We start from the raw sequence: 14,506 nt of genomic DNA, 5'->3' as shown, positions 1-14,506 counted from the left end.
GTAGTTGGCAGAAGTAAGATTAGAGTCTGTAAGTAAAAGAAAGCCCTTCACAGTGAAAATCTGCTGAGCAACTGGATGTTAGAAAATTGTACGGCAGGTCTGCAGTAGCAATAACTATTTACCACCCCAGCTGAATAACCAAGAAACCTTGGTTCTACAGTTTGGATATTTAAGTCAAGTTCAACTTGTTTAGGCATCAAACAAGGGTGGTTCAGTAAGCCATGAAACAGAATCTCCTTCCTTTTTGGTTTGGTTTGCCACATTATTCAGCAATGTTCATCAAACATACTGCACTGTTGACTAATAAACCCATAGGAGACATTACAAATAGTATTTCGGAAACTGTATGAGATTTGAAGTATAAAATTATAGAAGAGATTATAGAGAATGACATTTTTTACTCTCTGTAGTGTAAAATTTAAAGTTGCACTACACTATTCAGGTAGTCTGTACCTTTACTCAATGAAAACTAGGAGTCAGTTCAGCTGTTACGACATTCTTTACTTTGCATACGAAGTAGACATCTAGTTTAACAGTGAAAGATATACACAAATAACAAAGCCGTACTTCAGCTTACAGCATCAGATCTGTAAGGATATAAAAATCAGTCTCTCATACAAAATAAAAAGTCCCAATCTTTATAGTGTATTTTCTGCCTGCTTCAGCAGTTCAGAAAATTTGCCAGAGTAATAAGTCTTTCTTTTGAAGCTGGTCTGCTGACAGTTTGTTTTCCATATTTCACACATTCTGTTCCTGTAGGATAACTCCTCGGCCTTGCTCTTATCTTGAACGTCCTGTTGACGAGAGACAGCTGCATACAAGAGTTCTTCTTGACCTGCTTGTAGATAATAAATTTCACAAACTGCATAGTTTATAAAAGATAAAATATTTTACTTCTGACTTCTAACAACAATGAATGCCAAGCTATATGTTTTTGCCAAGTGTACTCTACAAACTGAAATGCAGAATATTTATTTTCCATTTTCAGAATAAAATCCACTGAAATCCATTTTTAACCTTTTTGTTACTTTCACATGTAGGTGTCTTGTGTCTTCCGTGATTATGGGTCTGGTGTACGTTATGTGAGCTTTCTACATAGAGGAAAGGACACTCAGTTCTGGGCTGGACATTATGGATCTCGTATTACAAACTCCACAGTTGTAGTCCGTGAGAACAGACTGGAAGATTTGGAAGGTATACTGTTGGTATTTGGATAGGCAGTACAAAACTGAAAATTGTATTCTTTGTAAAGCAGGATATGAACTTGCAAGTTACACATTGCAGCTTATTAAAATAATAATAAACTGCTTGTGCCTGTTCTTTACAGGCGATGTTTATGTGTGAAAATTTAACCATTAATTGACAAAGTAGGTTTATGAGTTAGAAAGTGAAGGGAGGATTTTCTAATTGTATAATCAGAAACTACTAATGTATATTAATGAAATCATTTATTGATCTTTTTGATTTTGCCACAGCTCAGTTTACCAAGGCCTGCACTGCTGGCTACACTATCCTGTCCACCCATTTGACTACTGTAGTAATTAAACTTGCATTAAGAGTTTTAAAAGTGTTGTGCTTGAGGGCTGCGCACCATCACTACCCTGATCTCTAATATGCTAACTCAAATGTCATGCTAAGTCATAGAAAAGGGAAATGATTCCCTTTACTCTAATTTGATGTGATTTCAGAAGTAGTATATTTAGAAACTACGAGTGTGGGGGCAGATCCCTTACCTTGGGGTGAAGCCCCTGCAAAAACCTTGCAGTTGACATCTGTGTTAATTAAATGTATGATAACTACCTGGCAGTGGTAGCAAGATCATTGATAATAAACCGAGAATGATATATATAACTTCTGTACGGCAAAATATACCAGTTTAGTATTATTTTCATACTTTTATGCTGGTAAACACAATTGCTACCCAACTGCCTGTTTTAAATGTACCGTGATTGTGGGTTGCTAAGAGACTTATACAGTTTTCAATTTAGAAATCAGTACATATGACTTTTGATATGAGAGGCATTGCCCAGACTTGTGAGCTGGACATCTGTTTTTTAAACCCCCTCCTGTAATCCCAGTGGATCCATATCCTTCAACCAGTTGGCCCATTGTGCCATGATAACAAGAGGTAGGGATTCCCAGCATAGAGAAATGTCCTGTGTCCCATTCTTTCCTACAAAGTAAAGACCTATCAGCTCATCCATTTGCTTAGCAGTTAAGAGTTAGGTGGTAGAGAATGGACACGTTTGTAGGTCCTGCTGAGTGTCCTAACCATCCTTGCCCACAGGGTGCTTGAAGGTTCCCTGTAATTGCCTAGTTGAAGTAAGGAGGAGTGCATATGCCACATGCTCTTCCTGGTTTCCTCAGCCCATCAGGAAGATAAGCTGCCACAACAGGGGAGTGAGAACAGTATATTCACTCACTAGTGACAATAATTTGTCTAGAATCCTCCATTCCCATACTTTAATTTCTGTAAGTGCTTTTGGTTTCTAATTGCATGTTGGGAATGGACACCATTTGTAAGTTAGGGTAAAAATAAAGGTCATGAAACTAGTATTGCTTTACTCATGGATGTTTGTCAAGCGTGCTCTTCTCAGGAACTTCCAAGATGGCTGTACACTTAATTTCAACGCTCCCATTGTTTGAAAAGAAACTGAGGGATAAGACCTGGTAACCCTGTCAGTTTTAGTAAATTTGGTTACTGGCCAGTAAGTACTTAGAGAGCCTGAAAGAAAATCAAGTAAAAGGTGAAGAAAAAACACTGAATGGGAAGAATCTTGCAGCTGTTCAACAAAAAGCATTTCAAGCTCCAGCTTTGGTACAAGACATGGCTTCCAGTAATCTAGAGGAAAAAAATAAATCAAATGTGCTCAGTCTATTAAAAATAAATGAAACATTGAAGGAGTATGTCAACTCAAATAACAAAAGGCTGGAACAAAATGGAAGAAGCTTTAAACAGCTATTCAGATGAACTGATAAAACTGCAAAAATCAGATGTTAAAATGACGACTGGCTGAGTATAAAACTGCTCAAGTAAAGTTCTTTCAAGGACTGGTAGAGTTAGAGGATACCGCGTGTATGGAAACTTGAGATGTTCTACTGTACCAGAGAAACTGGAAGGAACAGACTGTATTACATTTATGAAAGCACAAATAAGCAACTGGGCTGGCATTCCACAGTGTGATTTGTTAATTCAAAGGGCACATCATATGTATGCTCCAAACCTAGCCATGAGAAGACAGACAAGACCTGTATTTGTAAAGATGCATTGATATCGGGTTCCTATTGGAACATCGAATTTTCAGTTGTTCGAATCACTAAAGGTCGACCTTTAATGATCGAACAATTGAAAATTCGAAGTGTTAAAAATAAACATTAAAAAAATCACAGAAAAGTAAAGGGTGTAGGGAGGGAGGCAAGCCCCCCCACCCCCCGCTACTTAAATATACCAACTCCGTACAGTGTAGGAAAGGGAAATCTTCCCTTTCTTCACCGTAGTTCAAGTGCGATCTCGGAGTTGGTATATTTAAGTAGCAGGGGTGCAGGGGGGCTTGCCCCCCTGCTTTAACCCGTCAGGGTACGTTTTGTTTGTTTTATTTATTTTTTAACTTTCGAAGTTACAGAACTTCGATCATATGGTGTCGACCATATGGTATTCGAAGTTCCGTAACTTCGATTTTGTAATAGGTACTATCAGAAAGAGCTGATACTGACAAAACTGTGGCAGAAGGGCAGAACTGTGGAGAAAGCAGAATGTTTGTGGAAAATGATTATTCACTGTACACCAGGATCAAAGTAATTTTTCATGCAGAACATGCTAAGGAGGAAATACAAACATTTGTCTAACAAAAAGTGAGTCATCAAACAGAAGGGCACTCTGCTTCCCATTACTCTAGTAATAAAATTCATAGAGAGACTTTGCTAGTGAAACCCTTTCTAATTTTTCGAAGGAAAATGCTTGAAAGAACGAAAAAACACAGTAGTTAACTAGAAGTGGGAGTACCTTGGAGTTGAACTGGAGTCTCTGGTTGGGAGATGGAGATGAACAGGAAGAAGACCAGCAACACTGAAATTACTGAATAAATGTGAGGTTATAGGTTCATAGGTTCATGGGTGTTTACTAGGCTAATGGCCACAAGGGCCTTTTTAAACTTAACCATGCATCCCAAATCTCTGACAAGTTCTGATACCCTTGATAAGTGTAAGTAGGGGCCTGGGAGATGAACCATTTACAGGTTGCCTGTGTCCATTATAGCATCAGAGACATAGGTGTTGAACCAGGGATGAATTGTATTGGGTTAGGGAGGAACTCTGCTTCAAATGGATGGGGAGCCTATTCCATAGACACAGTAGTCACTCGGATACATATCTGTCTCTCCAGCAGGTCCTATTTATATCACAGGCAAGGTTTAAGTCTTTAGAATGGGTAATTCTGGTGCTGTTTGTTTTGTGGATATGCAGGATGTCCATCAAAGTGGGGTCTAACAATGCCCTGTTTGCCAGGCATAGATCTTCCCTCAAAAGCCTGTAGGAGGTGGAGTACAGAGATAGGGCCTTGAGGTGGTCTGCATAGGACATTTTACTTACACCCTGTATTCATTTAGTGAAGAACCTCTTTGGAAGTTCCAGTTATTGGATATGCCTGGTTAGGTATATACCAAAGGGGGCACTATACTCAATGATAGGACTGATAAATGCCGAATACAGTGGAACAATGACTTCCTTGGACATAGATGCCATACCTTTGTTTATAAGTTGTGCAACACAGAATGGTTTCTTTACTACTGTAGACACGTGATAGTCAAAGGTAGATTACTATCTGTGTGTGTCCCTAAGTCCTTGACTAGTAGGTCAACTATATTGGTCTTAGAGAGAGCATTATGGACCTGTTCCCTAGTGATTGTAGGGGAGAGTTATATTTGATAGTATTTCCTGAGGGAAGGTTGAGGGGGAGAGAAGGGTAAATTTGGACCTGAATTTATCAGACAGAAGGTTTGCTATATCTTCTTGCTCTGTATAGCTGGCTCCATTTACATTGAGCTTTGCACACAATTGTGTATTGCCTTTTAGGCTGTGGACCTAGCTAAAGAATGCTTTGTGGTTGTCCTTAGAGTGGGAGACTAGACTTACCTGAAATTTGGCTTTGGTAGACTTTATTTATCCTCTGAGTTGTTTGTTTAGTTTGATGAGAGTGCTTTTATCCTGCTTGGTGCTGCACCTCCTAATTTCTGCCATGATGTTCTTCCTTCTGTTGTACAGACTATTGATTTTGTGATTGCACCAGGGTAGCTTGTTTTTTTTTTAGTTAGCTCTGTACTACTTCTTGGTGGGTACAGCTGCCTCTATGCAGCTATTGACATGCTTGTACAGGATTTCTGTGAACAGTTCTGCATAGGCAACAGTGTTCTCAGGGTTTATCGAGGCTTGAAATGTTGCCAGGTTCTCACTTAATAGCAGGAGGTTAGCCTTAGAGTAGTTTCTGAATATTTCAGTTTTAGCTGGGGGTCCAAGTTATATTTTTACTTCAAAGTTGACCATTTTGTGGTCTGACCATACCAGGGAAGACATTACAGTAGGGAATGTGCAGCACTCTCCCATATTAGTGACGACCAGATTCAGTGTGGTTGTACCCCTGATTGGTGCATTGACTATATCTATTCCAGGGAGTTTGTGGTTACAAAATTCAAGAATCTCTGTCCATGTATGTTTGGTGTCATAAAGGATTCCCAGTTAATAGCGGGGTAATTAAAGCCACCCATGAATATGGTATTGGGTTAGATAGTATTTCTAATAAGTTTAAATACATGGTATGGGTTTCCTGGGTTATTGAGGGGGACCTAAAGCTTGCAAGGAAGTGGAAGTGGTATTAGATTTTGCCTGTGGTGATTTGAGTATGTTGCAGCTCAAGTGCATTGTCCTGTTTGACCAGCCTTGAAGTATATTTATTTTTGATGTAAATAGAGATACCTTCATATTTAGTCCCTGCCTGCGAAGTAGCTGGTTTAAATGTGTGGAAGGCATTATAACTTTCCACTGTTGGTGTGTTCTCCACAGTTTTAAACTATGTCTCAGTAAATGCACAGATGTCATTATTCTCTAGGTTGAAGACAGCTTCTAGGGAGTGGAGTTTTTTTGTTTAGACTCCTAGCATTGAGCAGTAATACCTTTAGATTTTCTCATTTTTTTATTTGCCCTATAACACATGTTCACATGTTTACATGGAGGCAAGCTGACTACAGGCAGGCAGTAAAAGCCAGAGCACTTTTTAAGGCTAAATGTTAAATGTTTTCTGAAAGTATATACGGCATTTTTTCACATATGGGAGGGAATAAACATAAGACAAGAACAGACAGTAATTGGTGTAAGTAGAAGCACAGTCTGTAGCATGCACCTTAAATTTTAATGTTAAAAATGTTAGTTAATGCTTGTGGGTACAGTTGTTGATTTGGGTTCCTATCAGGAGGGTTAAATTTCATTATTTGAAGATGTACATAGTTTGGGTATTTGCTTTAAGTTAGGTTATTGGGTGTTCTGGGGTGTTTTGTTTTATTTTGTGAGTTTTCAATAAAACAAAAAGTCTTGTAAGAAGTGACATAGGCTTAAATGTAGATGACAAGAAATGACTGTATAAAAGATCAACCTGCCAAACAGTGGGCAAATGTAACACAAACGCTGGAAATAGACAGTAAAAAAGCTGCCATATATAATAGGTTGGAGTAATAATTTCTGATCATAAAGTCTGCACTATCCCTATTATTTTTAAACATGAATGGCCTTACAGGTATAGACAAATGGATAAGAGTACTTAATTATGTAAAGAAATGTAGAGTGTAAGTAGCAGGGCTACAGGAGACAAATGTAGAAATAAGTGAATGCATGAATTTGATAAAGAATTTCAGGATGGTTATTCAGCAGAGTATCAGGGACAAAGGTAAAAGAGAGTACTTGATACTAATTGCTAGGAGAGCTCCAGTAGTGATATAAGTGGGAAAAAGGTGATAATGGTAGATTTGTGATAGTGAGGCGCTAATGGCAATGGAGGAGGATTACGCTGGCATGTATTTATATCCTCCCTAGAACTGCTATTAATGAGCTTAAGAAAATGTGGGGAGAAATAGTCATGTTTTAGCAGGGAATATTACTTTTAGATGGGGAGTTATAGGTAGTGAGTGGGATAAAATGAAAGTGAGGTTTGAGGTTTAAAATTATGGTAGAAATAAGAGAAAAAGAGAGATGTTAAGTAGTAATAGGAATTGTTTAGAGGGGCTGACAAAGGTGAAAGTATTGCAGAATAAGGAGAATCTCACAGAACAAGAAGAGATGCAACTGCAGAGTGCTAAAGAGAAAATTAAGGAGTACCTGGATAATATGTGTGAGTATAGAAAGATTGCTGTTAAGCAACTTTTTTTTATGATAACTCTAGAGCACAATGACTTAGGCAACAGAAAGTAGAAAGAGTTGTTGGCAAGCTTAGGGAGCCTGTAACAAGAAAAACAACCAGAGATCCTGTAGAGGTAGCATGATATTTTGGAAATTTTATGAAGATTTGTATAAAGCAGAGAAATGGAGAAGTGAAGAAGGAGCACAAATGGAAATATTTATGGAAGACTTAAGTATTCTAAGGTTAGAGGTAGATGAGGCTCAACAATTAACTGGTAAATTAGGAAGAGATGAAATAAAAATGATGACGTACAATCAATCGGCAGGAAAGTCTCTAGGAATAGATGGTATTCCTGTGAATGTTTGAAGCTAGGAGGGAAGAAAGTGATAAAGATCTGGAAGGTTTTGTTTAACAGTATTTTAAAAGGAGGGAAAGCACCAATATCCTGGAAGAAAGCTGTGGTGGCCGTAATACCTAAAGATCCTGAAGATGGTCAAGACTCATTGTTTTCTGAGGGGAGGCAAACAGTTGATATTAACAGAATAATAATGATCTGGAGGGAAGCATAGTGTAAGAAAATACCACTGTTGGTGGGTCTTGATGCAGAGAAAGCATTTGACAGAGTAAGGTGGGATTTTTGTAAGTAGAGTAATGGAAGCATTTGAATCCCTTGATGTAATAATGAGGTTAATTAGGAGGATGTATGAGGTGAAATGAGGCAAAAATTGAAGTGGGAGAGTTCCTCTCTCCCAAGTTGTTTCTAAACAGGGGATCCAGGCGAGGATTGTCCTCCTTTCCCATTGTTGTTTTGCTATATATATGGTAATCAAGTAAAGTTAGGTTTCTTTGCAGACAATATTATTTTGGCCCTAACAAAACCAGAAAAGGCCACCTCAGTATTGTGGAACATATTGAGACAGTTTCAAGTCTTTTCGGGATATAAAATGAATGACGATGAAACAAAGGCTATAGCTGTTAACTGTATACCCACACATGAATTGATCCAGCAATACCCATATTTATTGGGATGCAATAAAATAAAATATTTAAGAGTATGGATTACAACAGATTCTGTTATGGCGGTAAAGGATATGTGGCAAAAGACAAAAAGAAATTACAAAAACTTGTAAACTGGAAGCTCGTGTTTATGGATATGGATATGGATAGCTAGATACAAGCAGTGAAAATGTTTTAGTCCCTTTAGTTTTATATACAGGTTAGGCATAGTTGTGGATAATAATTAATAAAGAGTTAGAGGAATTTATCTGGAAGGGGAAGAGGGCAAGAGTCAAGTGTCATAAGTTGATCTTTCCAACAGAAGAAGGTGGTTTAGGATTACATGATTTGAAAGGATATTTTAGAGCTGCACAGTTAAGGCTCATACAAATAACACAAGCAGAAACTGTAACTTAAAGTGGAAAGGGATGATGATGAAACAGGGAGGGAATTCAATAAGGAGAGAGTGGGATTTTGGATGCAGGTCCTTAAGGAAAATAACAGTAGCCTTGCAGAATATTATATCCGTAAAGGAGCAGAACGTATTCTAAAAACTAAGCCAACATGACAGTGGAGAAAGGAGATTTTGCTGATAGAAAAGACTGCAATGTGGTCCAGAGAATAGGCAAGGGGGATACAAATTACTGGAAGAAACTAACAAAGGAACCAAGGAATTGGGAGCAAATAACTATAGAGGGAAAAGTAATAGAATGGAATGAGGCCAAGAAGACATTTGGACTGCAGGCTTGAGACTGCCTTCCCTATCAGGGATTGATATAAGGGTATATTCAAAGGGAAAGGGGAATCCTTACTGAAAGACCTGCTCTGGTAAAGTTTTTTTTTAAATCTAGAACAAATGCTGATGTCAAAAAAGGGATAATAAGTAGGGGATATAAAATATTGCATGCTAACTATAGGACTCAGTCAGAGTAAGTTAGAAAAGATTGGGAAAAGATATTGGATAAACAGTTCACAAGGAAAGAATGGAAGGACAGATTTATGGCTGTCAAGTTTGGGAAGAGATATTGGATAAGCAGTTCACAAGGAAACAATGGAAGGACAGATATATGGCTCTCAAGCATGCAACAAAGTCTAGAAGATTTTTGCTTGGAAGTGTTTTTATTTTATTTTTATTTGTCTTTATCCTTTTGTTAAGTGGGTTAGTCCCACTAGGTTAGTAGCTTCTTTTCAGGGAAGACCGAGGTGATATTTATACTACTAGGGAAAATTTGGCCAAGGCACCAGGGAACTTCCCCTACTCATCTTTGTGTTGATGAGTGGGACCCCTGTTGCTGCAATGTTTCCTGTTTCTGTTCCATGCGCATAGGAGGATCTGACAAGCAGGAGACACATGGCTATGGCATTGGAAAGTGTTGCTGACAGTTTCTGCTCTTTGGAAAATATTGTCATGCTTGTAGTTAATTCACAGATGAATCACTGGTGAAAAAGAAAAAAGTGATCGAAGAAGAGGAGAAATCAGTTGATAAGGAAGTGATGTCAGTCATGACATCACAGTAGCAAGGGGAGGAGAAGGAGTGTGCTGGAGTTTTATGGAAGGTGGTAGAGCCTTCCCGTCTTGAAAGAATGCTTAATTGTAAGCTCTCTAATGGAATGGGGAGAGAAGTGAAGACATCCAGACTTTCACAGCATTCAGAATGCAGGTTCCAGCAGAATGTTTTGCTGAGGAAATTATGGACAGTAACAAAGTTCTTGTTACAACCCTCCAGACAGGAGCATTGCAGGATGCTATTTTTCAGGATTTGCTGGTGACAAGTGAGCCAGAGAGTGGTACGTACATTTCCTAGGGGGATATAATGGAGAAAATGCAAAAAGAAGATTCAATCTTATGAATAAGGATACTGTCAAGAAAAGATAATTGTATGCAGATATGGTAAGGGAGAAGGCAAGAAGTAAAAGGCAAAGATTCAGAGTTAAAGCAGAGTAAGGATCTACAGCAAAGAGGAACGAGGATTGGAAAGATATATTGTATGGGATATTGTAATTTCTCCATTGGGAATCAAACCTACAGAGGCAAAAGCTTTTATTCATATAAGTAAAGAGATGTATTGAGACATTATTTTTGAAAATGAACATGTAATAGAAAACTTTTGAGGGGAATATGAAAAAAAGAAAGACTCTGCTCCTTGGAACGTATATGCGTTTAAAGCTTTTATAGGGAGACCAAGAAAAAATACACATATAGTTTAGTTCTGAAGTTGAAAAAGAGGCTTTAAAAGACATTTATGTAATGTATGTAAAGAAATAATGGACATTTCAAAAGTGTACAATAACAGGGGTCTATAGACTAGGGATGGGACTGCAATGTTATATTAAAAATGGAAAATGAAAACAATTGTCCATATTCCTAGTATTATCAATGTTGAAGGTCAAACAGGATTTGAGAAATATTGGGCTTAACCAAGAGCTTGCTTTTTTATGTGGAAAGACAGATCATTTGATTATGAATTGTATCAAAAGAAAATGTTATTTCTGTGGTGAAATAGGGCACAATGCAAAACATGTGAAATGGAGTGTTACAAATGTAATAAGAATGGACATATGTAGATGGAGTAGAAAAGCAAATATGTTTGAGCAAGAGGATCGGGAACAACACTAGAAATTGAAAGAGCAAATCAAGAAAAGCATGGGCAAAAACAAGGAGAAGAGGATGTTGTAGGTGTAGATAGGAATACTAAGATATAAATGGATCAGAAAAAAAAGGAATATAGAAGAAGGTTTTGAGAACAGTGATAAAGAAAATGTTAGCTGGAAAATAGTTAAAGGTAAAAAGAATTTTATCAGTAAAAGGGTCCAGGAAAGAAAAGGAAAATTCAGAGTTTTAAGTATGAAAGAAAAAAAGAAAGGAAAAGCATGAAGAGTTAGTGATATTAGTTTAAATTTTTTTTCAGAAAAAGAAAAGAGATAATTGTAGAATACTAACTATAAATGTAAATAGTTTAAAAAGTACAGTGAGTAGATTAGCCATTATAGACTAGTGTAAAAATTAGATTTGGACATAATAATATTAGAAGGCATTAGACTATTAATGAAAGAAGACAGTTTGCAAATAGAAGTTTTATGGTGAAATAATATTGTTTGGAATTTAGGCCAAGATAATTGTTCAGGAATAGAAATTCTGATTAAGAAAATGGTTAAAATTATGGATATAATAGTAGTAATAATGGGAAGAGTAACTGTTGTAACTACAAAATGGAAATAAAGGGTATATAGAATAATTGTGTTATATTCAAATATTACAAACAAACAAAGAGAAAACTTGTTTAAATAGATTCTGAACTATGTGGTTATAAACACTGAAATTATTATAGCAATGGATTTTGATTGTAATTTAAGGAAAGAAAAACAGAGGTGATATAAAAAAATGATGGAAATTATGAGTTCTGGTAAATTAAGTATTTGGAATAATAGTGATTGGACATATGATGGTAGCATATTTAGAACAGAGATATCTATTTTTCTGATATCTGAATAATTGCAAACTATGGACGAAGGTACAATAGAAATGGGTTTCTCAAATCATAGAGCTATTTGGATAGAGTTAAAATACAGAAAGGTGTTATCAAGGTACAAAACAGGTTTAAAAAGGTTAAATGAGAGAATGGAAGGAAAGGGGGAAATAGGATGGTAAGAATTATGGGAGGATCATATTAACATGAAACAATTTTATAAAGTTTAGTCTGAATGGTGAACATCTTTCAAGAGAAAATATAATGTTATATAGTGTGCTAAAGAAATAAAATGAAATAAATGAAAAAAGCTATAATAATATTATTAAAGAGGCATTTGGTAATTTAGGGAAAAACAAATAGAAACAAATATTTTATTAATGAAAAGGAATTTATGGGATAAATCAAGAAAAAATTAAGAATGTATTATTTAAGCAAAGATATTCCAGGGAAAGAAAGTAGAAGTTGCTCCATATCTAAGTAAAATAATAAAAAAGACAGTATAATGAAAGAATTAAAAGATGAAAAGGAAGTGATATTGAAAGATCAAAAACATGATTAAAGTAATAGTGGATTATATACAAAAATGTTTAAAGATATGGGGAAGAAAGGAGAAATATTATGGAGAGTAAAAACTTTCTCAGATTAAGAAAACATTGATTTGGAGAAGAAAATAATGTTAGAGGAATTAGAATATTAAGACAAGTAAATATAGTAGAAACAGCAGCAGGACCTGATGGAATAGAAAACCAAATATATAAAAACATGACAACAGAACTGAAGAAATACTTTATAGAAGTGTTAAATACATGGTTGAATGGGGGTTCCAGTATATAAGGAACTATGTTGTGGGATATTTAAATGTATATGGAAAATTGTGAAAGAAATGAAATAAGGAATTAGAGGCCTATAGTACTGAATAATATGGACTATAATTTTTTATGAAAACTATACAAAAAGAATATATATAAGTAAAAATTGTGAATATTATACAAAATGCAATATATATAGTGGTAGAGGAAGTTTAGAATTGCTAATAGTGGTTAGAGACTTAGTAGATGATAGTTTAAATAAACAAAAATAACTACAAATTATGGAAGGACATTTAAGTAAAGCTTTTGATACCATACAATGCGGAATTTTATGAGACATATTTAAGTCCTGTAATATGAGTAATAAAATAAAGAATATGTGTGTGACTTCATACAAATATAGTAAAGTAAAATTATTAATTGATGGTTAAATGAGGAAATAAACATTAAGAGAGGAGTAAGACAAGGATGCCCTTTGAGTAGCATAATATTTGCATTAGTAATGAATGTAGTAGCAAGTTATATTAAACAGGAGTTAAGAATTTAAATTATATTACAAAGAAGGAATCGAGATACCTATAATGTTATTGTATGCTGATAATTATATTAGCCACTAGACAGACGAGTGGAATGGAAGATGCGATAGAGCATTTAAGTAAAAGTTTACAAATAATAGGTATGAATCTGAACAAAGAGAAAATTAAAGGTTTGGGTTTTAATGGAAAACTAAAAGAAATGATTTCAGTATGCAAGAAACACATGTATCAGGTATCAGATTGGGAAGCAAGATATTGTGGATTTGCAATCCAATTGTAATAAGAAAAGTTAAATGCATGTGTGACTATTGGAAAATATTCAGACTTTCATTTATGAAAAAAGTATATTTGTTAAATTCTGTTGTATTAGGAAAATTGGTTTATTTAGCTGGTGTATTTAATATGCTGAAAATACATGAAAAGGAGATGATTAATAATATAGTTTCCTTTATATTGGGATGTGGACTGAATTGTGTAAAGAGAAGAATATTGCATGTAGGAAAAAAGAAGGAGGGTTGGGGTCAATAAACCCTACTGTATATGCAGCATCTTAAAACTTGTATAAAGTGTTTAAATGGTTAACAGAGAAAAATGAAAATTTAATAAATAAAATTTAAACAGTAAATATAGAAAAGAATAGGGTATGATAAAAAAAATCACAAAAAAGAAAGAGTTTACGTAAAAGGTGAGATGAAGGCTTACCATAATGTGGAAAATAAATATGGAAGAATTGTCAAATGATAAAAAACTGTGGTATAAAAATGTAATGAAAAAATGTTTTTATGTATACCCATGGAAAGAATTACCACAAAGCTGTAAAAGCTAGAAAAGAAAGATGTAAAAATATGTTTGAATGTTAGGAATTTTTTCAGAGGCTTGCTATAAAGAAATTGCCAGTGAAAGCTAATATGCCTTATAAAAAAGATGTGAAAGAGTATGCAGTAGTAATTTTCCCTTTGTTATTCCTAAGATGCACTGGTGATTTGCCACTGTTTCATGACCATTAGAAATCAATCAGTGTATGGCATATCTTATCTATAAGTGTGCTTTTATACTCTATCCATACTATACTTAAATTCTTCCACTTTTTACAATTCCCTATTATGGTTTTACTTTGCAACAAATTATCCCTTTTTCTATATGACTTTCTTTTGTTACCCGTTTGTTCTATTGCCATAACTGATTTTTTTCTAAATGACTATAAACTCTGTCAGCATTGATTTCAGTATATAGTATATATATCTTTGCAAAGCAAGGAATTAGTCTGTAATTTTTAAGATGGCTTTCAGGTCCACTTTTATGGAGGACTGCTTT

General features: G+C 35.4%; 1 protein-coding gene across 1 annotated transcript in view; it reads left to right on the top strand.

The window, feature by feature from the left end:
* Window positions 1-14,506, top strand: part of LOC122804302 (F-box only protein 27-like) — a 643,152-nt gene that overhangs the window by 427,614 nt on the left and 201,032 nt on the right. The window contains exon 5 of the mRNA XM_044074092.1: window positions 1,041-1,194. Within this exon, the coding sequence (XP_043930027.1) occupies window positions 1,041-1,194 (154 nt within the window). The remainder of the gene's footprint in view (window positions 1-1,040; window positions 1,195-14,506) is intronic.

The sequence above is a fragment of the Protopterus annectens genome, chromosome 6.part0, assembly GCF_019279795.1.
Source record: "Protopterus annectens isolate FY-2018-M chromosome 6.part0, PAN1.0, whole genome shotgun sequence".
Lineage (NCBI taxonomy): Eukaryota > Metazoa > Chordata > Ceratodontiformes > Protopteridae > Protopterus > Protopterus annectens.
The sequence above is the reverse complement of the archived record's forward strand: the minus strand, read 5'-3'. Positions and strand labels throughout refer to the sequence as shown.